Source organism: Kwoniella mangroviensis (genome assembly GCF_000507465.2).
Source record: "Kwoniella mangroviensis CBS 8507 chromosome 1 map unlocalized Ctg02, whole genome shotgun sequence".
Taxonomy (NCBI): domain Eukaryota; kingdom Fungi; phylum Basidiomycota; class Tremellomycetes; order Tremellales; family Cryptococcaceae; genus Kwoniella; species Kwoniella mangrovensis.
The window spans coordinates 1,530,694-1,553,404 of NW_027062534.1; the positions used below are offsets into that span (position 1 = coordinate 1,530,694).

At 44.4% G+C, this 22,711-nt stretch overlaps 7 protein-coding genes across 7 annotated transcripts; 4 read left to right on the top strand and 3 right to left on the bottom strand.

The window, feature by feature from the left end:
- Positions 1 to 92: 92 nt before the first annotated feature.
- On the bottom strand, positions 93 to 3,028 carry I203_105677 (uncharacterized protein; the record flags this gene model as incomplete). The annotated part of the gene is made up of 14 exons (XM_019144829.1): positions 93 to 185; positions 321 to 391; positions 459 to 560; positions 643 to 844; positions 930 to 1,371; positions 1,426 to 1,564; positions 1,623 to 1,699; positions 1,752 to 1,811; positions 1,866 to 1,951; positions 2,010 to 2,147; positions 2,220 to 2,506; positions 2,569 to 2,743; positions 2,809 to 2,949; positions 3,008 to 3,028. The coding sequence occupies 14 exons, from the start codon at positions 3,026 to 3,028 to the stop codon at positions 93 to 95; spliced, it is 2,034 nt and encodes a 677-aa protein (XP_019006164.1).
- Positions 3,029 to 3,943: 915 nt separating this feature from the next.
- I203_105678 (uncharacterized protein) lies at positions 3,944 to 5,860 on the top strand (the record flags this gene model as incomplete). The annotated part of the gene is made up of 5 exons (XM_019144830.1): positions 3,944 to 4,435; positions 4,503 to 4,604; positions 4,694 to 5,032; positions 5,106 to 5,629; positions 5,731 to 5,860. The coding sequence occupies 5 exons, from the start codon at positions 3,944 to 3,946 to the stop codon at positions 5,858 to 5,860; spliced, it is 1,587 nt and encodes a 528-aa protein (XP_019006165.1).
- Positions 5,861 to 6,290: 430 nt separating this feature from the next.
- I203_105679 (uncharacterized protein) lies at positions 6,291 to 9,486 on the bottom strand (the record flags this gene model as incomplete). Its single annotated transcript, XM_065517816.1, has 9 exons — positions 6,291 to 6,791; positions 6,869 to 7,022; positions 7,118 to 7,584; positions 7,647 to 7,994; positions 8,051 to 8,191; positions 8,260 to 8,450; positions 8,515 to 8,695; positions 8,750 to 9,072; positions 9,168 to 9,486. The coding sequence occupies 9 exons, from the start codon at positions 9,484 to 9,486 to the stop codon at positions 6,291 to 6,293; spliced, it is 2,625 nt and encodes an 874-aa protein (XP_065373120.1).
- Positions 9,487 to 10,317: 831 nt separating this feature from the next.
- Positions 10,318 to 11,746, top strand: I203_105680 (uncharacterized protein; the record flags this gene model as incomplete). The annotated part of the gene is made up of 6 exons (XM_019144832.1): positions 10,318 to 10,497; positions 10,611 to 10,937; positions 11,015 to 11,233; positions 11,396 to 11,463; positions 11,538 to 11,610; positions 11,678 to 11,746. The coding sequence occupies 6 exons, from the start codon at positions 10,318 to 10,320 to the stop codon at positions 11,744 to 11,746; spliced, it is 936 nt and encodes a 311-aa protein (XP_019006167.1).
- A 711-nt stretch (positions 11,747 to 12,457) lies between these two features.
- I203_105681 (uncharacterized protein) lies at positions 12,458 to 16,733 on the top strand (the record flags this gene model as incomplete). The annotated part of the gene is made up of 18 exons (XM_019144833.1): positions 12,458 to 13,570; positions 13,633 to 13,799; positions 13,853 to 13,995; positions 14,057 to 14,216; positions 14,275 to 14,355; positions 14,418 to 14,513; positions 14,566 to 14,808; positions 14,861 to 15,056; positions 15,117 to 15,194; positions 15,257 to 15,355; positions 15,403 to 15,432; positions 15,504 to 15,599; positions 15,656 to 15,704; positions 15,766 to 15,795; positions 15,860 to 15,876; positions 15,943 to 16,002; positions 16,061 to 16,375; positions 16,434 to 16,733. The coding sequence occupies 18 exons, from the start codon at positions 12,458 to 12,460 to the stop codon at positions 16,731 to 16,733; spliced, it is 3,273 nt and encodes a 1,090-aa protein (XP_019006168.1).
- A 673-nt stretch (positions 16,734 to 17,406) lies between these two features.
- Positions 17,407 to 19,729, top strand: I203_105682 (uncharacterized protein; the record flags this gene model as incomplete). The annotated part of the gene is made up of 10 exons (XM_019144834.1): positions 17,407 to 17,530; positions 17,603 to 17,989; positions 18,062 to 18,252; positions 18,348 to 18,614; positions 18,709 to 18,827; positions 18,890 to 18,932; positions 19,003 to 19,047; positions 19,124 to 19,220; positions 19,311 to 19,468; positions 19,583 to 19,729. The coding sequence occupies 10 exons, from the start codon at positions 17,407 to 17,409 to the stop codon at positions 19,727 to 19,729; spliced, it is 1,578 nt and encodes a 525-aa protein (XP_019006169.1).
- Positions 19,730 to 20,198: 469 nt separating this feature from the next.
- I203_105683 (uncharacterized protein) lies at positions 20,199 to 22,339 on the bottom strand (the record flags this gene model as incomplete). Its single annotated transcript, XM_019144835.2, has 7 exons — positions 20,199 to 20,240; positions 20,368 to 20,681; positions 20,787 to 20,845; positions 20,924 to 21,556; positions 21,639 to 21,845; positions 21,991 to 22,109; positions 22,274 to 22,339. 7 exons carry the CDS (start codon positions 22,337 to 22,339, stop codon positions 20,199 to 20,201), a joined length of 1,440 nt encoding a protein of 479 aa, XP_019006170.2.
- Between the last annotated feature and the right edge of the window lie 372 nt (positions 22,340 to 22,711).

The following is a 22,711-nucleotide window of genomic DNA, read 5'->3' on the forward strand; positions in this document are numbered from 1 at the left end:
GAGCATTTTCGGTATCGGGTCCGGGTAATTGTCAGAAAATTAAAACCTTAAAAACATCTACTCGACCTATTTCTATTTCACATTTTCTCATTTTAAAGAATCTTGCTAGCTACGTCTTTGATAGCTTGGCCGAATCCACCGGTTGATCCGAATCCTCCTGCTCCTCTAGACGTGACATCGAGATCCTATGAAAGCATAGCAATCAGTATAGGCAAGTTCATCCTGCTTGATCATCGTTACTGGACCCAATGTGTGAAGAATGCGGCTTGAAGGCATAGATCGAAACTCGTGTGACGGGGTGGACAGATATGAGCACTCACGTCAACTTCAGCAATATCAGCCATAACAATCTTCTCCAAGATAAGTTGAGCTACTCTATCACCTTTCTTGACTAGAGTCGCAATTACAGGATGACATCAGCTGTACTGGAGATGAACACTCAAGCAGCTGACGCTTACCGGTAAAGTCATCATCCGAAAGGTTGAACAGCAGAACCATCACTGGACCTCTATAATCCGCATCGATGACACCCGCACCTGTATCGATAGAATGTTTGCTTGCTAAGATGGGCATAATCGATGATCAGCAAAGGTACATCGCCACAGCATATAGTTGTACAGAAATCTATGTGATGTGACACACCTAGACCACTTCGGGGAGCGACTCTACCATAAGTACCCTCTGGAACAGCGATGCTTATCTGCAAATCGATCAAAGCTTTTCCACGAGCTGGAATGACCTTCTCTTCTGCCGAGTATAAATCGTATCCCGCTGACAATGGTGATCCTCGAGTTGGCAATGTGGCAGCAGGAGAAAGCTTCTTGATCAGAAGAGTGTTTGTAGGCTGTATGGGAATTTCTAAATAAGCCAAGCATGCATCTTGACACCAGAACGATCCAACAGAAAAGGAATAAAATAGCACTACTCACAGCGGGAAGTTTACCGCCATTCTCCTTCTTCTCATCTTTCACACTTAATCCAACGAAACTCTCTTGAACAGCCTTGACAGGCTCAACCTTCTGATCCTTTACCTTGTCATCATCACTATCAGGCTGTTCGATCTCCAAGCCTTTGGCAGTGACCTCGGGGACAGAGTCAATTTCTTTCTTAGTGCTCGCCGGTGTGGGTACTGGAGCAGTCTTGGTTTCCTCTTTGACTGGTTCGGGGGCAGATGGTGGTGGAGTAGGTGTAGCAGCAGGAGCTGGTGCTGGAGTGGGAGCAGGAGCAGATTTGACTGGTTCAGGTACGGGAGCGGTGTTCGTGCTTGTGGCTCTAGTCTCGAGGTCGATTACCTGCGGTCGAGCAGTCTTGCCGGAGAAGTAGTCGGCAGCAGTTTGAGCGGGTTCAATGGAGTTGGCCGGTGGGAAAATACTGGAATAACATATCAGCTGGCCTTCGGGTCCGATGTAGCATGACGAAGCTTACTCAGCCTGGAATGATTCTGCTTTTCTGGGTACGATAAAGCTCAATGGTTCAACACATCCACCAGCTAGCTTGTATGCTCGAGCAATTTCGTTCTCCTTTACATCAAGAGCTCGTCGAGGAAGGAAGGTCATACCTCGTTCTACATCAACAGATCAGCTGCTCTAAACGATATTTGCTGCGAATGAGAGCTGACTTACGAGGATCAGAAGTTTTGTACTCGTTCAAGAAGTGGAGTGAGTCTCCTTCGAACTCGTAATATCGAATGTTACCGTCACTGAGAGAGCAGATTTTAGCTGGATTGACATCTGACAGTTGGTCTAACGTACCCTTTACCAGCAAGGAACAGCACATCATTACCCTCAGCGTAGAAAGGCATGATGATACCGCTACGATGCATGATCAGCTGATTATGTTACCGCTATCAAGGAGCTTAAACTTACGCGCTTGAGTCGAGAGAGGTTGTCTCAAGGTTCGTTAAACCAGCGGTATCCCACAGTGAAACCTGCCTATCGGACATTCTGCTGAACTGTTTTGATAGGTTATCAGCTGGAAATTTTGACAAGTAAGGACTGATAACAGCTTACACCAGTAGTAGCGATCCTATCTCTATCACCGAGCCATACTACTCTAGAACCTTTAACACCAGCATGACCGTCCGTGATCCTAACAGCTTCTGTACCAGCTCGAGGATCGAACAATCTAAGTTTCTTATCTCTACATGTCTATCGAACGCTTCTATCAGCTACACTGTATACACCATGTTTGAAACATTGAGGAGGAGGTAGCCGACGTACAGTAGCAAGAGTATTTCCAACAGCATTCCAAGCTATACCCTGAATAGAATCCGTATGACCCTTCAAAGTGATTTTAGGTGAATCTCCACCTGAGCTGATATCCCATAATCTGACGAGATGATCACCGGATGCAGCTGTAAGTAAATTTGAGGATGTAGGGTGGAATATGACTTGTCCGACTTTACGACCACCTGCACTTAATCTCAACTCAGGTGATAAGTCTTCCGGTACCCAATGATCTTCTCCCCATCCTTCAAATAGCGTGTCCTGAACTTTCCATACGAGGACTGCGCAAACATTGTCGGTGAGTGGGCGACTCTGTCTACTTGTCAGGGCAATGACAACTTACCCTTTCCATCCTCTCCTGCTGAAGCTACTATGTTATCGTCGAAAGGGGACCAAGCCGTATCGAGAACAGGAGCAGTGTGGCCTCGAGCAAGTGGGATGATATCTGGTAGCTTGGTGGGGAAACCAGCTGGTTGAGGGGGAGTGGCAGGCGAGAATAGCGGAAGGATAGCAAAAGCCTAGGCAGGTATGATACAGTGAATCAGTCGTACTTTAAGTTGAGATATGGGGTATGGAGACTTACACCACCACCTGAGACCTGCCAGTTCACAGCCAGGTACTTCCCACCAGCAGTGACCAGATCTGTATCCCAAGCTGATCCTGAGATCTTGGCGTTCTCATAATTCACCTTGGATTTCGCCCCGTAAACATGTCGGTATTTGGACTAAACAAAGGTTTCTGGTCAGCGTATGCGCGATGTAGCGAAGGAATGTGCCACTTACTGAACGGACGAAGCGGGACATGTTGTAGGTATTGGTGTCAAGAGACGAGCGGGTGAGTGCTAGGAGTGGAGATGAAGAGAGACGTGTGATAGGTGAGTTATCGATTTATGTTATGTTATCATTGTTAGGTGTTGGTGCCATCGTTGCGGTGGTGGTGGGATGGTGGGGTGGGCTCGTGCGCGTCATCTCATCATCAGGTCACTTTCCCACGGTACGGCACACAACACAGTGTCCATGACCAAACAACATCACCAGTGCAAGGGAAAGACGAAGAGATGAGGAGGATTGTCAACATGCATCATCCCACTCGCACTCAACAATCCTATACCATTCACCTACTCAGATATCCTGATGACTCTGACCTTTCAGTATCATAGCCACGGATGACGGGTATGTTTGGTACACGCGGTAATCAAGCTGATCATACCAATACTGACCGACCCGCCTGGAAGATGCGAATTTACCTGCAAGTCCAGTTATTATCGAAACTATCACATTTGTTGATCTGACTGACAAGCTGACAACTGAATAAGCCTTTCTTCTTGGCTATTATTGGATTGCTGCTCAATGGTAAGATGCTATTGATCAGCAAACGTACATATAGCTTCCATCATGGGCTTTCTTAGTCCCCTTTTTCTTCTCTTATTTGGCTTTCAAACAACTTTGATTTCGCTTTGGTAAATTTATAATACTATACTATTATTTCTACCCAAGTGGTATCTCATTATTTTTCGTGGTTGCTAGTCACCACCTCTATTATTTGAATTCACTTGTACCGACTTTTAACCAATTTTGTAAAAACCATATTATCAATTGTTGTAAAATAACGAACAGTATACTCGTACCCTTCGATTTCGCTGCTTTTATTTCATTATCGAAAACGATCGTTCGAACGCAAATATTCATCATATAACAAGGTGATCAACATCACCCATCATGTTTTCCAAAACAATCTTTATCCTGCTTCCTCTCTTACCGCTCTTTCGAGCGGCGCCCCTCCCCGCCCCATTACTAGGTCTCGACAACCTTCCGATCCTAAATGGGCTCACCGACCCTCTGTTTTCTCAAAATGATCTACCGATCCTTCCTTCCATTGTTCCCGATACTCCTACCGATCTCTTGAGTACTAATGGTGGATTGGTGGACACTCTCCTAGATACGGTCGAAAGTATAACTGGACCACTCAATGTCTCCCTCAACGCAAACATCGACTTATTAGGTATCAATGCGACGTTGGGACTCAATGTTGATCTAGGTGATGACGAAATGTTGATTTGTGGACCTGTGATTGGTCGTTGGGCCGATCAACAATATAACGTCCCCTGTGTATGCTGGAGCGAAAGCAGGGGAATCGTGATTGATGCTCAATTGGGTATTGATCTGGGGTTAGGGGAGGTTGATGGTCTAGATGCTTTCTTAGAAGCTCAGGTAAGTCATTGATCTCTTGAAAAAGGAATAACAAATGAGCAACGAGACTGATTTGTTTTTTGTAAAGATCCGATTCGGCGGAAAACAATTCACTTATCCTGCTTATTCGATGCCTACTTGTGATGGAGATGGAGGATTCAATTGTCCTGGTGGCTATCAACCCAACGGAGTGAGCATCTCGTCTACCTTCAATCTAAGCTCATAACAGATGATTGCATCAGCTTTCAAGACTTCTACTGACATATGACTGTTTGGTAGAAATGTACCAAATTTCTCGCTGCAAAACCCCGACCCAGAGTCCTGATTCAATCCGTCTCCTCACCAACTCCTACACCCACGCCTAGCTCCGACCCCACTGTGGATGCTGTTCCAACAGCTACCGACCTGATTATCAACTCTGTTCCTCCTACTACATTAGATGGTACTCCTGCAGCTACCTCCATCCCGACCTCGGCCCCTTCAGCCGTTGCCACTATTGCATCGCCCGATCAACCTCAAGTACAAGCTCAAGAGGATGACGGGTTGATATCTGTCAAAAATGTAGCTTTGACGACTAGTACTAGCACGAGTACCATCGTATTACCTGCTACCGTCTTTGTAAGTTCAGCTATCCTACTTAAAATCCAAGTGTCCCTGGCATCGAAATCGTCAAGCTAAATGTTTCGTATAGGTCGAAATGATAACTACAACTCAACCTATGACTATCTGGGCTACCGAGACTCAAACGCAGACCCAGACTCAGACTCAAACAGTCACATCCACTTCAATCCAAACTCAATGGGCCACGCAGACTCAAACTCAATGGTCAACCACTACCATATCCAATTGTGCCTCCGACGAATATATCGATGTTAACTCTGTACCTGAACAAATCCAAAATGCAGGATTCACACCTTCACCTACTTCTTCCTCCACATTCAGTCCTACACCGGCGCCTACAATCACTTCTTCTTCCAGTACCATTGATGAGCAGGCCGTACCTACTCCCACGACCCCTACTGAAGAAACTCCAGCTGCACCATCTGCCACTGATGTAGATGACGATGCCTTCGTACCTCCCCCTCGAGTGATACGGCTGGCCAAACCCCAATCTCACGGTGAGCTGGAATGTTCCAATGGTGAAGAATTCAAATCTACCATGTGCTGTAGAGTAGATCAAGTCGAGGTGGAAGGTGAATGTAAATGTGCAGATGGGTAAGTTTGAAGGTTCACAACCATAAACCGTTCCCCATTTTGTTCGACTCGGTTAGGATGGTAGAGCTGACACAAGTTGTCATTGCCATGATATAATGTAGTTTGGAAAATGTTTTGAACCTCAATCTATGTCTGTCAATCTGTTTAGGAGAGAGATTACCTTCTGGTGAATGCTCTATGTTGGGTTTGGGAACTACTTTGAATTTAGGTCTGGGTGATCTAACTTTATAAGAGTTCAGTCAATCCGAATGGGACGATTTATGGTACTTGACTCTTCATAGATAAATTGTCGTATTGGATATGTCATTCAATGATATGTGGACATGTATTATTATATCACTCGCATTGAATTGGAGGAGCCACTTTAAAGGTCCAGTTGGTCGAGCATGTAATGCAAGTCCTCGATCATCAAACGGAGTAGCACTAATTTCTTGCAAAATTACACGATCGAACGATCTCACAATTGTACAAATAGTACGATTCACACATTGTGCAGTATAATATGCATGATAAATCACACTTCTCATTTCTTTCTCCAATATCATCATCGATCTACAGACGCAATCACCTAAATCGTAAGTGAACATGCACACAAACATAAATACCAACACTTCATACAGTATATAATCTACCATCACCAACTACGTCTTTACCACTAAAACTAATATGGTAATCCTCCACCACCACCAGCGGAAGGTTCATCTAAATCCGTATAACTTACTCTACCTCTTCTCGCTCTTGGATCTTCCCCACCCGGAGGAGCAGAAGGTAATCCTCCATCCCCTCCATCACGTGAACCATTTCCAGATGAAGGAGGAGGAGCATACCCACCCATTCTAGAAGCTAAATCATTCCCGCCTCCACCTCTTCCCGAATGAGAGTGATGGGTAAAATTATTGAATCCCATTTGAGGGTTCATGACTGGCATACCCATCAACATGGCTTGTTGCATTTGCATCATCATCATCATCTGCTGTTGCATCATGTTCATATCTGGCGCACCTCCTTGAGTATTCGTCGAGGGGTTGAAGGATCCTTGCGGCATGGACATGATCGGTAAAGGTATAGAGGAAGATAACAACTTGTCGTCTACTGCTGCAGGAGTAGATAGAGATGGTTGAAGATGCTGGGGATCAAGAACGTAATTGTTAAGTGTAGAAATCTATCAAAGTGGTAAAACAGAGATCAACTTGACCTTATACTCGATGGTTGTTATCAAAAGATCAAGTTAAAACTTACATCATCAATTTTGGATTTGGTGATTTCAGGATGTTTCACTATAATATGTTTGATGACAAATTCAGGTGCTCTGAAAAGTTTGTTACAATCTTTACATCTATATTTACTAGTCTCTTCCTGCTTGATCAGAGGTGCGCATAATTTCTTCGTTTCGCTATATGACAGCAGAAAAAAAAATATCAGCAACAGTGCTCGTGTTTCTTTGTGTTTCCGAGACCATGAGGCCAGTCGAGATGAAGTACCACTCACGCTTCAACATCCCTACCTCCATAATCAACCACATCAACTTCTTCCAAGAGAGGTTTCAACTTATGATCCAATCCTTCTGCCCATTTCTCATCTTGAGTCTTTTGAGGGAAGAATTGTTTTTTACCTTGATCTTTACCTTCTTTGTTGAACGTTGTCGACGATTCCTTGGGTTGTTGTTCGGTCTCTCTCAACTCTCGATCTTCATCTCCTTCTGCATCTTCGCCTCCTTCGCCATTCCTACTGGTATCCTCGGGTTCAGGCTGTTGTTCCGTTTCGACAGGTTCACCTCCATTGACCTCGTTGATCTCTTCGGGAGAAGGTTCGGAGACCGTACTGGGATGAGGTCTCATATGACCAATACATTTCCTATGTAATTCCTCAGCGAACGACATAGGTGCAACGCAGTAATAACACGTTGCGAGACCATGACGAAGGTATGCGAGCCATTGATCCAGTATGATCTTGATCTGAGTTCGAAGCAAGACCCATCGTTAGCTTCGCAGACATGAATGAGCAGTATTTAGCTCACTCGATGCAGTTTCTTATCCTCATCCAGATCTTCTCCCACTAATCCATTGGATTCCAACAACCTCTGTACAGTTTCTTCAACAGTATCACTGACTTTCTCCCTCAATCCAGCAACCTTTTTCTCCCCATTTTCAGCTTTAGCAGCAGACGTCTCTCCCTCAACTTCCGCTTTGTCTTCTTCATCCTCATCATCACCCAAAAGCTCTTCTTCCAGCTTCAGCGCTAATGCTTTCGCCTTTTCTCCATCGGAGGTCAGTCGGTTTAGCGTATTTGACAGCGAGGGGGTGAGTCGCAATCGGCCTATGGTAGGTGTGGAATTGACAGACATGTGGAAAGTGAATCCGTCAATCTACAACAATGTCAGTTCTTCAAATGCTCGGGTCGCGCTCTCATCATTCAGCTCACCTTCTGCCCATCCAACTTGTTGATGACCTCTCCGATATCCACATCATCGTTATATTGCGCCCAAGCCACACGGTGGAAGGATTTCTTCTGAGCGGGCTCAGAAACCGCTAACCATTGGAATCCAGGTACTCGGGCGAAAAGCTAAGAATGGTACACGGAATCAGTTACTATCTTCAAGGCGTGAATATCCTTGGCCTGACGCAACTGACCTCTTCCAATTCCTTTCGACTGGTTGTAGGGGGAGCAGTCTTTACAAACACTTGTTTAGGTTTAGGTGCTATTTCAGCTCGTAAGTTATCGTCGCCAGCCCAATTTCCTCCATCGCCCAAAGCTCTATCCAGTCCTTCAGGTTCGTCGTGCTCATTCAGACGTGATTTATCCGTAGATTTGCTTTCTGATTCTACCACACAGGACCTCATCATCAGTACACCATACTATCGTTGTGTAAACAGAAGATTGCTCACCAGCCATATCGAATTCTACAGTATCCCATACCCCCGATCTCAGCTCTTCTAAATGCTTTTCAGCCAAGGGTACTCGACCTTGACGATTCAACCTTCTTCTGAATGAGACGAATTCAGGCAGATGAGAATATCGTTCTTGGAACCAAATTGAGTCTTTGTGAGTGAGGAAAAGGGCGTAGAGCTATAACAATGAGTTAGCACCGCTCGTGAGCCGTTAGAGCAACAGGAAACTCACTTGTCTAGAGTGGAATTCCTTCCTATACCTCTCATATCTCTTTGCCATACCCACTTTCTCTTTCGCCTCATGTTCATTCGCTTGACCGGATTCAATCAACTCTCTATGTCTTCGAGTTTCTTCTTCATCTGCTTTAGCAGTTTGAGGATGTGAAGCTCTGAACCATTCTGCGAATTGTCGGAAGGATAGAAGAGTCTCGATCGATGCTGGATCAAGGAGGTTGTTGGAATACCTGGAATGGATAGGTGGAGGGGATGGAGAATGGAGCCGTTGTCGATGGGAAGGTCCGAGAGGGGAAGGCGATCGTCTTCTTTTTGGGCGGTCTAATATTGTTAGAATCAATACCGCGAATTAGCTTTTTGATATAGATAGGGTTGAATCATGACGAATAAGCTGAGCATATCATGGTGTAACTCACCATAATCATCGTCCCAATGACTTCCTCTCCTACCATATTCATCCCATTCCCTCCTTTCATACCTGTCCTCGGGATCAGGATCCAGCTCCCTTCTTGGAAACTCTCTATCCCTTCTTCCTCTATCGTAATCATCTCTCTCAAATCTCGCAGGTGGAGGTGGGATGGGAGGTAAGTCGGAATGTCGATGAGGTATTGGTGCGAATCCACCTCGGCTGAAACCTCCTCCTGGTCTATCTTCGTATTCCCTCTCTCCGGCTGGGGGGTATTCTCGAGGAGGGGGAGGAGGGGAGCGTGATTGAGAACCACCTATGTTTGACATGATGTCTGAAGTATAAGGTATGATTAATCAGTACCTACCTTTGAATCGTACAGAAGAACGATGGGTGAGGTTATGGTGACTTGGAATTGCAGTCTGTCATAATGCGGGTGTATAATCGGAGGATAGAAGAAAGGAAGGGTATAGCTGCCTTCCACTTGACAATGAAGATATTGGCTTACCTTGAATTCTATTTCGACAGGAAAGCTGTTCTGGTGGTTGAAGTCAGAGTTTGAATTTAGATCCGACCAGGTGAGGATCTGCATGTATATCATCATCATCGCGTCCGGTGATATCCCAGTCGCGTGGTGGACCAAGTCGACATGTCGTTCGTCGATAGTCGGATCATGTTCGTAGAACAGAAGAGAAAGAAAGAGCAAGTAAAAGAAAGACAATTTGATAAGCTGTGATGATCAACTGTATGATGATGATGAGGTGAATCAAGAGATACCTTTTTGTCAGTCTACCTTTGCTATAGTATGTTACCCTCTCTGAAGCTCTTTCGAGAGGATAGAGATAGGAGGAGTGAGATTCAACATTATCAATTGAATGGTCTTGTTGAACCCATCCATCATCAAGGTTCGTAGGTGACCGAAGCCAGAGCGTGAGGCAACGTGGTACAGTACGTGATAGACCTGCACCAGCCGGTAATTCGGATATATAGCACATGTGGCAATTAGGGTTTATTAGGGAATGTCGATCCCATGTGTGGGGGAATGGTTGAATCGTCATCAGATGATATAACCCCGCATAGTCCATTAAAGTGGACATGTATATTGTTTATATACCTTGTATCACACTCATACTACTTATCAACTCACTGCAATATTCACAATGTCATTGTTAACACTTCGTACAGCTTCCAAGCGTGTCCCACGAACGTTCGCTCCTCTGTCTGCCAATATCCATACCTCCCATCCAGCGAGACAGGGCAACAAAGTCACGCCTGGAGGAGTAACGGCTGATACGGATCCTGAGACTGATCCCAAGAAAGGTGGAGATGGGTTCTTTGGCGTGAGTACAAGTCAATCTCTCCCTCTCACCAATGGTCAGTATCCAGTACAGCGGATGGAAACCTTTGTCTTCTCATATGTCAAATGTACATAACTGATTATACGCTCAACTAGTCCTTACTATACGGATCAAAGGAAGCCAAAGCTGCAGGACTGATCGATCCATCCCATCAAGGCCAACACTCCAAAATAGTCGGAAGGGGTAAATATGTCCACGAGAAGATAACGCACAATGTCATACCTTCCAAACGAGATGAATATCTCGCCGCGGCTGAAAAGTACTTTAAAGAGTTGATTGATCACAACGGTGAATTTGGAAGAGTCAAATTGACGGGAAGCTGGGAGAGCATCGTTGGGACCGTTGGGGAGTTCACACACATCTTGGAGTATGAGGGGTATAGAGGGTATGATGAAACTAACAAAGCTTTAAGAGGAAGTAAGGTGAGTCATGGTGTCTTCTATACCTCAACGGATACTTCATGGTGGGATAACTGATTCTCTCTCCTTGATTCATGTAGGAAATGCAATCCCTCCAATCTCACATTTTACCCTTGATAAACTCAAGACAACATCAGATTGTATCTGAATTTAGCTTCTGGCCATCTTCTCCACCGCACGATAGTGGTTATCCCGATGGAGGTATATTCGAAATGAGATCTTATCAGTTACAACCTGGTAAACTGCTGGACTGGGAATATGCTTGGAGGAGAGGTTTGGAAGCTAGGAAGAGATTTGTGGTGAGTTTCCAATTTCCCTGCGCTATTACTGTTTTACATAACATTCATCAATCAGTGGATCATTTTTCGAGTCAATTGTACAGCGGGAGGATAGATGAAGCGGAATTGGAATGACCTTGTCTTTTTTGTCAGAGAAGCTGATGACTGGTGATCTTTTTGTAGCAACCGGTAGGAGCCTTCTTCTCTCAGGTAGGACAGCTTCACGAAGTACATCATATCTGGCAATACCCGTGAGTACCAGATTTTCTATTCATGACTTCCAAATATAGAATGAAGCATAGCTGATTCCTCACCACCAATTTAGCGATATGGAGACTCGTAAGCATACCAGAGAACAGGCATGGAGCGTAGGAAGCTGGAGTGACACTGTTCAAGAGGTGAGTTGTAGCGTTGTTTCGTCTCACTCACTCAAATGATATACTGATGCTTAACGTGAACCACTAGACCGTCAAATTGGCTCAAAGTATGAAATCAACTATCATGGTACCTTGTCCTTGGAGTCCACTGAAGTAGTGCACCCACCACTGAAGATGGAAAGAAGGACGATGCATCAGTCTGCAAGGCCAAATAAGGAGCAGGAGAAAAAGAAACAAGATGAATGTGCCGATAAGTAAACCTGATCTTCTTGTAAACCATACAATACTCAGACTACAGCTATACCGAATCAGATAAGATTGATATTGGGAGAATGAAATGCATGAGATATATCTTAAGGTCATCTGAGTACCTACATCAAAGACAGATGACGTGTACACGTATCATCCAATCAAGCAAAGGATGGAATTGATGAATGACGGGTCTGTGCGTTGACCGTCAACGGACGGTGGAAGTCTGAGCTGACGGGATACGATAGCTTTCTTCCTTTCCTCCCTCATTCTTCTTTCTTCTTCCTCATCCTCATCTTCATCTTCATTCCCGTTATCTGCTCCTTTTCTCCCTTCCTATTGATCTGCACATCTAGTCGGCTTCGTACTGACACCTCCGAGCTGACAGCGACCTGGTCTCAGGTGAGTTCCGTTCCACTGCCTCTTCTAGGTGGGATGAGAAGACCCGTCACCGAGGAAAAGGAAGGATTTGCCACCCTTTACGATCTTTCATGGTCATCTTCCTCTTCCTTCCAAGACCTCAGCTGATAATTGCCGATGATAGTCAAGTCATCCTCAGTCAAGGTGAACTTTTCTCTCACTCACATTCGTCAGTCTTAATACTTACTCATTGAGACAGATGACCCAACCCAGAACTCGTTCGAATTACCCTTACGGTGCTAAACCACCATACGTCCCACCTCATGGACCCTATTACTCTCAAGCATCGATGAGTCAAAATGAAAGCTCTGCCTTCCCCGGATCATCCTTCCCTCCCTCCAGATCAGCCGAAGATACCCGACGACCTTCTCGACCTGTAGGAGGATCCGTCGATGCCAACGAGGAAGTCCTGCCAACCATTCCAGGCAGGAGCGGATTTCCTTCTGGTTCAGTCCACACTAATCCGCCTGGTCGAACATCTTCTCATCATGATGTTCAACCTCGACAACAAGCTGAACCGCAAATCCGACAACAAGCCAATCTCCGTTATCAATACGAAACCAATGCGCAAACCCAAGCTCATCAAGATCAACGCCATGCCGAAAATCCGACCCAAGGTCGAACTCACTCCACTAATCAACCTCAACCTTCTCCCCGAGATCATGGTCCATCCAGTGGATTTCCCGCTGCAGGTGCTCATCAAGTTCCTCTCAAACCCGCCTTAAAGAAGACTCAACCATCATCGGCTGAGGATTTTATCAAGTTCAAACAAGAAAACATCGAACAATCACCTCCTATGGTAGAACCCACTCGAGGATACACTGGTAATATTGAGATCAATTATTCTCAACCCAAAGTCTCGCCACTTCAAGAGAGATCGACTCATGAATACCCTCAACAGCAGAGGTCCAAATCTGATTCTCAACGATTGAAGAGAGAAAGTTCCATGCCTCCTGTAGGCCGATCTTCCTTCTATCAGGAAGAGCAGGAGGAGGATGTTCAGTCGACCGCATACGATATTCCTGAACCTCGAGGAAGACGTCGAACAGGTCGTCAAGACCAAAGAACCGAATCTCAACCTACTCTTGGTACCAGTGTCAAGATGGGTAGAAGTAAGTCGGTTATCAACGAAGGCGCATTTCCCCGAAACAATGTCAATAGTTCCGCATATCAAGCACAACATCATGGTGAAGGACAAGAGACCTCTCCTTCCGAAAATGCGTCATCCTACAACCCTGAAAATGAATTTGGTTCAATCAACCAAACCGTCGAGGAAGTCTTGTACTTTGCTCGTGATCAGTATGACGAGCTGGTGAGTGCAGCACAGAGAAGGCTTCTATTTTCCATGCTAAGATTATAATCATTTTCACATAGAGAATCAAGAATGAGTGGTACCCACGAGCTGTTGCTTGTCGAGATCAAGAAATAGCAAGACTGCTAGGAACAAATGGTGAACTCGAACAAAAAATCCGGGGTTTGATTGCGGCTAAAGCTAAGAGCGAAGCTAATGCAAGGAGAGAAGTTGAGAAAGCACATGCTAAGTGAGTGACATTCGAGAGATAGTCAAAAGTCACGCTGACAATCATAAGTATAGAGCAAAAATCGAGACGCAGCGCCTGTCTGAGGTTGAACAAATCTCAAAAGAGCGACAAGAGCAATGGAACAGATTATTACAGGACGAAGATGTTCAGGCTATGAGGGACATCAGAGAGAAACAGATCGCTCCGCTCCAATTTAGTACGCCGTCAGATGGTTTATCCTGTTATCTCATGTTGATACCATCGCTGACTGATCTTAGGCGTTGAGAGTCTCGGTACCTCTTTTGCAGGTATCCGTACTGCTTGCAACGAGATCAAAAATGAGATCGCGCATTCGTCGAAGATGAATGAGGATCTCGACAAAGTTAGAGAAGACAATGATCGACTGAAGTCAAATCTGTCTCAAAAGGAAGCCGAGAAGTAGGTTCAGATATTCTTCCTCAGCTTTGTCGGTATAACTAATCACGATTTGCAATAGCGTCAAACTGCAAACGAAAGTCAACCAATACGAGTCGAACGTCGCACAGTCTCTACAGAAGGTGGACGACTATGTTACCCAGTGAGTGTATTACTTCCTTTTTCGCATGCAGGCTGGTATTAACGATCACCACACATATAAAGTCTCAAGTCTGCCAGAAGCTCTGACGAGGCGTCTCTGAAGATTTTGGTTGAGCGTAACATCGTATTAAACGAGAGAGTTCAGCAGACTGAAAAGGAGTGAGTTACAATCTGTGCTGGAAAAAGATGTACTGATAGTAATACCATGCAGGCTTACCAAAGTGCAACTCGAAATGACGAAGCTCCAAAATACCATCGAGTCCTATGAAACTCTTACACAGGAGTCTCTCGATCTTTTCAGAGACAAGGGCTTAGAAGGAGATGACATCAAAGATATGCTCGCTCAACTTGACACGAAGCACCAAAATCGACTCCAAGAAGCGAAAGACGAAAACAAGAAACAATCTGAGAACCTTAAATTCCGATACGATAAAGGGATCCAGTTACTTGAAACGTAAGTTCTTCCTGATATGGAAATGTCCATGACTGATCCATGTCCACCTAAGCCTTCAAAGGGAGCACGATGAGACCTTAAAGCAAATGGAGGAGAATCAAGCAGTGTTTGAAGAGAGAGATCGATTATCCCAGAAAGCTACAGACTTACGAGATAAAGTCAAGCAGCTGGAATCAACCATTAACGCCCTTCAAGCTGAGAAAGGACGAGCCGAGGAGAGGTGTCAGGAATATCTCGGACAGGTGCAAGTGAGTAATACTCTTTGCACTAACAGCGAGTGCTACACTTATCATCCATGTCGAACTTAGGAATCGAAAAGTCGATGCGCACAACTTGAAGATACCATATCCAATCTTCAAGCTAGAGTTGAGGCTCGCGACAAGCAGGTGGGTAGCTCGATCAACTGGAGCAGGGATCATCGTGCTGATTGGTATATCGTTCCAATCAGGAATTGAAAGAATTGAAGAACGACATCAAAGCTCTGGGTCAGCAAATCAAGATCGGCGGTAGATCGGATGGAGTTGCTGAGAATGAAGTCGTGGCCAAGGTGAGTGAGTGAACATTGGTGAAGAGATCTGACTGATGAACCCTCAGGTTAAAGAAGATTTGAGAGCGTGTCGACAGGTATGTATCTTGAAAATTGTTGCGAGATTACCACACCAAGTTCCCATGCTAATCCCGATGGTACAACAAAGGAGCTCGACTATACAATCGCTGAATTGCAAGAACTCAGAAACAAGCCTCAAGAACCCGTAGAGGCGGCGATTCAGAGATATAAAGCTGGAACATCGGTGAGTACTGTCAGGACTGACTCAAGAACCTTAAGCGTCTAAAATTCTACTATCAGACACCGAGCGAGATCAGACTTCATGACTGGGCGGAAGAAGGTCAAAAGAGTGAGTGTAGCAAACGTCATCTCGTGGTATGTTGAGCTGACAGCGCACACTGGATTTAAAGATGATCTTGCTGATGAACGGCGCAAGTTCAGTGAGCAGTGATCCTACTGCGATGTGCTTTCCATGACTGACTGTTAGGTTGTGTCCGTTTGTAGAAAATGAGATTAAATCTGTAAGCTTGCAAATGCATATAGCACACCCCACGCTGTTTGGGGCATGAATGCTGATGGGTATCCAGCAATTGGAACGTATCGAGAAGCTGGAAAAGGATGGTGTGACAAAAGATAAGGAAATTGAAGTGAGTGTCATGGGATGTACGGGCCATTGGAACAAGCTAACACTGATCTAAAATATAGACATTACGCCAAGGTGTCTCCGGTGCTTCTTTGAAGCCTGCTGCCACTCCTTCTGTCTCCCAGATCCCTCAAATCTTAACTACACCTGGAATCGCCAGATCGACAGCCAAAGCGCCGAATCCAAAAAAGCGACACCTCGACCAACACCCTCCTAGTGACAAGCTCAATCCCCCGCCCGTCAGCCAAAAGCGATCACGAGTAGATAAAACCCAACAAGAAGACGATCACTATTCCGATGACATCAACGATTCCGACCTTCCTGATCCTGGCGAATATGGTAAAGATGCGACTGATAAGGGGAAAGGGAAGCAATCTGTGAATATCGAGCATTTTACTCTCTGTCTTGATATGGTGAGCTGACAAACACTCCAAGAAGGATGTGACGATGGTCAAAGGCGGAAACGATCAATCGTCTGAGCTCAGTGAAGATGAATTGGAGTCGACTCAACCTACCACTTCATCTCAACAACCACAACATTCTCAAGCGATCGATACAACCAAGCACAGTCAAGGACGACCTGCCAAGGCTACGACTAAAGCGAATGCGTCAAAGGCTTCAACAACTAGAAGCAAGTCAATTCTCGATAAGGAGGACGACGATGATTGGACTCCTCCAAGTGAGAAGGTTGCTAAGAAGGGGGACAAGAACGACAAGAAGAACGGGAAGAAATGATTATCGCAGGTGATGGATGTTGAAGAGGATTGGCTGGTTACCATTTTCACATCATTCATTTAGTTCATCACCATTCAACGGTGTTTCATGTGTCGTGTGTACGTCAGAAGTATGATTGTACAACTTATGATTATGTCGTTAATACCTATCATAGTGTGTATATTCCATCCATCATCGTGTAAAAAGCATATGAACCCACCATTGTATCACCCCTTCAGCCATCTTATGTATCAGATTAATCCACACGTGAGTGGGAGGAGGAGTCTTGGATAACTGATCGATTTAGCCGATCTAACGCAAACTCACTCGGGATGAATGTCGTCATAACCGATTATTCAGAAAAATCAAAACAACCATCCGATCGAATTTACTCTTGCTACTTTCGATGAGAGTGAAACATTCTCATCATGCTATGAGTACTCGCAGTGCTGAGATGTGAGATGCAAAGGGAGAGATCATGTTCCGATCGATTCAGATATCAATTACCAGATTGCAATTACCGTCATTCAGTCTCTCCTTTCTTAGATAAATAGAAACATTCAGTGGTACGATACGATCTTGGTTCTTCATCATCTTACAGCTTTATAAATAGAACATCGACTATCTATCATTCAATCACTCATCTTTATCTCTTGAGCACACCAATAGGAACGATAACAATCAATGAGTCAACATGCCTAGGAACAGTACTTCATCAAATAGGAAGAAAGTCCTGATTGTAGGAGCAGGTGCGGCTGGTATGTCATGTGCGGATGGACTGAGTAATCATCCTGATCGATTCGATGTCACTATCATCGGTGAGTTGTTCATTCCGTTTTGTCTGAACAGCTCATTCTCAATCATAGTACTGAGATTATATTTTGTTTTAGATGCGCAAGCATACTGCGGTGGGCAAGCATTCTCCATCCCTATCGATAAGAAACACGGTGCGAACTGGATGAATCAAGGTGTCCAAGGTGGATCATACATCTATCAACATACTTTCCATCATTTTCGTAAATGCGGCTATGAAGAGGAACCAGTAGAATTACAAGTATCGTTCGGTAAAGGTGATAAATTCTGGACAAATTTGTTTCCTACCAATTTGGTTGCTCAACATTCATCGGATATCAAGAAATTCAATAGATTCTTAAAGATCATCAGATGGACTGAACTTTTCTGGGCATTGATACCTATCAAAGTATCTTGTAAGATCGCTGGATTGTCAGAGGAATTCATAGATTATATGTTGTTCCCTTCCCTCGCTCTATTCTTGGGTAAGTCGCACACTTCCCTACATACCACATCCACGCATAACGAAAGCTTACGCTTGATTGACCGTATTGTAGGAACTGGTAACGCTACGCCCGACTTACCTACTATAATGATGGAACGACTCTACACCTCCCCTACATACGGAATGTGGTACCCCTGCGATCCCAAGTCGATGTCATCCAACTTACCTCCTATGGTGGTGTTCCCGGAGAGTAGCGAGTTTTATAGGACTTGGCAAGGTAAATTGGAAGAGAGGGGAGTCACTGTGAGTGATAAAATAACGATTACATTCTACCTAGCTTGTTCTCCAGTGTATACGATGATCATGGGAAGCTGACAAACGCTTGTCATATCTTCCAGGTCCGTCTCAACACCGAGTTAGCAGCTGTAACCTCTCGAGATCCCGTCGTCAAAGTGATGCTCCGTCCACGACGTCAACAGGAAGACCTCCATAATCCCGATGGCGCAGATCATGATCTACCAGCTACAGAGGAAGTATACGACGAGATCGTACTGTGTACATTAGCTGATACAGCTAAGAGGGTATTGGGTAAGACTGCCAGTAAAAGGGAGAAATGGGTTTTGGGAAATACCAAATGGAGTGATGATATTACTGTTACTCATACGGTGAGTTGAATCCACAATAAATTTTTACATATCCCTCATTTCGTATTTTGCACAACATAAAATGGGGAGCTGAAAGAGGGTGAGTCGGATATAGGATGTCGACTACATTAAGAAGTACTACACAATCGAATATGATGAATCGCAAGCTGTCGAAAATATAAATGGTAGAGATGATTCACAGAGAGTAAGAAAGGGTGAAAAAGGTTTCCAACCGTGAGTTGTGGTGTTTACTTATAATCAAATGGGAATTGACCCTGATGCATGATGTATCGTAGAATGTACTTGATCAAGCAAGTACCTAAGAACCCCAGGCTACTTGTGAGTGATACTCGAGCATCCACTATCACAATCATCACTTGATGTACTGACTTATGTTTTGGTCATGTAGGAAATGTGCTTTGATTGTACGAATTTCCAATATCAACTTGACAAGGTAAGTCTTTATCTTCTGTATTAGTAGTGTCACTGGAATGAGGATGGGAAGTTGATTGACATTTCATGTCTTACAGAACCTACCCCTAGAGGAACATATCTTCCAAACTATCTATTTGAACAAGCGAGATCAACAAACTTGGACCAAAGATGAAATTAAGAAAGATAAAATCAGTGAGTCAGAATTCCCCCATATCAAGCTACCTCGTACAACTCAAAAGCGCCTTCACTGATAATACATATTTCCTACCCTACTTGCCATAGTTCGTGAAGATTGGTGGCATCAGCTTTGTCATGGATGGACCCATTACGCATTTGTAGTACCATTCGTATGGCTGCTTAACAGAAACAAGAATCATACTACTTATGCTGCTGCCTGGACTTTGGTTAACGCCCATGAAGTTGCTGTCATATCCGGTACAGTGAGTATATCGTTTCCTCTCTTTTCATTATGCACTCACTATTCTCGCTATCCAGCTTTATTCTGGTCGATTGTTGAAACAACATTTGCTAATCAGTTTGCTTTGTGTGAATAGGCCGCAGCATATAAGCTTGGTGCAGATTATCCTGAAGATTTATACAAGAATGATTTCGCAAGAAAAGCATTCAAATCGTATTTGTTCTTGACTCACGGTTTGACTTTGGCAAAGAACAGAATCAGGAAATCATCCATCCAAGCTTAAGCTCCTGTATCAAGCTTTCTTGAATGAGTTTCGGACTGGATCGTCTGAAAGAAGGACAAGTATCGTTGTTATATGTAGCCAATTAATATCCCTCCATACAAATTCAATTTATGTATATCTCAAATTCATCCTCGTGTCCGATTTATGAATTATATAATGCCTATCCGAGAAGGACGATAGTCAAATGGTTGTGGAGACACCAATTAGCTTCATCAGCAGAAAATGTGAAGATCACGTCTTTCCCCAAATTATTTCGTAGTATTTTGCATAAAGGGGTATATAGAAATAAAGAAGATCGTACACAATATTCAAAGAAAAATATATAAGATGATGTTGAGAGAGCAAGTTCTATTCCTGTATTTTGTGATTTACTCATCCCATTTGAATAGAAAGATCTGAGGTTCTATAGAAGCGGAGTAGACTGTGTTGGTATTGACAGAAGTAAAAAGCTTTTCCAAGTAAGGTAAATTTATCGACCTTGTCCTTCGAAAGAAGATAAGTAATCGGATAACTAAAAAAATCGAAACGATCGATCAGCGACAACGCACGAGATAGAATGACAGCATCGAGAAGGATTATCATTCAAAGTTGACATTCTTGTACGATGATTTAACGATTGTTGAAGTTGATATACTCACCTTCAGAGCACCCATCCTGAGTTGATCACCTAAATTCTGCACATCTGGATTAGCCATAACTCTTCCTGCAATATCCCGGATGTTCCTCTCGAGCCCTTGGATAGTCTCATTGTCCATCAGACCGTCTCCGCCTGGCCCGCCCGAACCGGCCAGTCCACCGTACCCATCATCCTCCTGATCTTCTTCGGGTCTACCGAAATATGCATTGGAAGAGATCGCCGTGGCTCCTTGGAAATCTCTCAAACGAGTTTGAGCCTCGTTGGCCGCTTGGGGATCGTATGTCCCTCTTCCGAAATACATATCCGAGGAGATACCTGATGACGATGATCGGATCAGTATGTATTGTTACGAATTCACAATGAATGATAGAGAGGAATACGAAGGATCAAGGTCTTATGACTTAAAAATCAACGACTTACCCTTTTGATTTCCGAATTTATCTCTTGCTACGTGAACATCATCTACTTGAGCAGCTCGTCTGTGACACGTAAATACAACAATTAGCACAAATCATACGGTGTACTCAGCTCGGTCTTAGATGATTTGATAAACTCACGCCTTAGTCTGTGCAGGTGCGGCTTGTCCAGCAGTCTGTCCAAAACCCAACCTTACCGGCGCAGGTTTACTTTCCTCCTTTCTCGGCGCGCTACTACTCAGGGGAGTCGAGCTTCTACTACTTGAAGCAGCTTGTGCTTTTCTTTTTTCTTCTGCTTCTCTCTCTTTCAAAGCTCTAGCTTCCTCCTCTTCCTTCTTCTTATCGTACCCTAGTCTCTTTATTCTCTCCTCCTCTTCTAGGGCTTTACGTTGGGCTTCTTCAAAGTTGATCGACGTAGCTGCCTTCTTAGCCCCTAATTTACTCAACTTCCCTCCTCCACTGGAAGCAGTCGTACCTCCCGCAGTGGTTGATGAAGATAATCTCGATGAGGCTACAGGTCTAGATGCGGTAGTACCTGAACGTAAAGATGATGAAGTGATAGTTCCCGGACCACTCGCAGCAGGCTTGGGACCTGATCCGATGGACGGTGGACCAGCAGCTTTGGATGTAGAGCCAGGGGCGGGAGAAGCTGGTTTGGAAGATGCAGGTGAAGGTTTGTCCCATGTTGAAAAGAAATCATCATCGCCTGCTGCCTTGGATGGTGAGGCGAGAGGGGTAAGTTCAAGTCCATCTATATGGATACCATGAGGGTTTCTAATTTCAGATTTCAAGCATGCGAATTTAGTTACTGCAACCACGGAAGGGATGTCGAGATTGACAGTGATAAAACACTCACCTAGTTGCATCCTCGGCAATACGTCTAGCCAATTCCTCCTTGTACAACCCCGCTTGTCTACTAGTGTATCTACCTCTCGCGTCGGAATTGGCTGGAGGTAAAAGGTTGGCTCCACCGTGTTTGGTGAAGAACTCTCGGATTGGACCGTTACCCCCTACTTTGAGAGTACGGAGTTGTTGCAAAGACCATGAATCGAGGTTGGTCGATCTGTCGTATAGAAAGAGTAGTAGCTTGATTAGCCTTACTTTATGCACTCTAAGTAAAGAGATGGATGTGTTCTTTCCTACATCCAGCTTATACAGAGACTCGGATGTTTATTGAGAGGGATGTATCTTAGCTTTAGATTACTCACCGAACGAAAGAAATGTGTACACCCAAGTTACGATGTACCGACGAACAATCCAAACATAGGTAAATACCAAAAGTGATTGACGTCCAAGTAGGGTTCTTAGCACCGCAGTCGAAGCATTGCTATGGCGATATAAAGTATACATCAGTAATCAGCTCTTCTCAGATGATATGTGGCTTGCCCAAGGGGTGGTCGGGGGACAGTGATTGATGAGTATCAGTCGATCGTAGAAATAGACAACGAACTGAAGACGTGTTTTTTCATTCGGTCTGAACGATCAACTCACCTTGTTGGCTTTCTGTGATTTGAGATGCGCGAACGTCGCCTGGGTTTGAGCTTTGGTAGGATCCATGATAGCGTATGGTCTGTCTTGGATGGATGAGTTATGTAGTGTAGAAGACGAGTCGACAGAATTGAAGGATTGAACGCGCTGTTGAGTTGAATTGATGGAGCAATTCACTACGTGGCGTGGTTGAGCAGTACTCGTATCTCTTTCATTGGAAAGTGGCACACTGGTTATGCTGGTCATGCGCGTACCATTTATAAGTTTACATACATTTCAACGAGAAACCAGTGCAGCAATTTAGATGGCGGATCGAATGACTGCAAACTGTACATCATGGCGACCAGAATCTCCTGTTCGTCCTCAGCGGGCTGTGTAAGGAGAATGCATAATGGTTATTTCATCAGTAATACTGTCGATGGTGGCACAAGTATTCTTGTA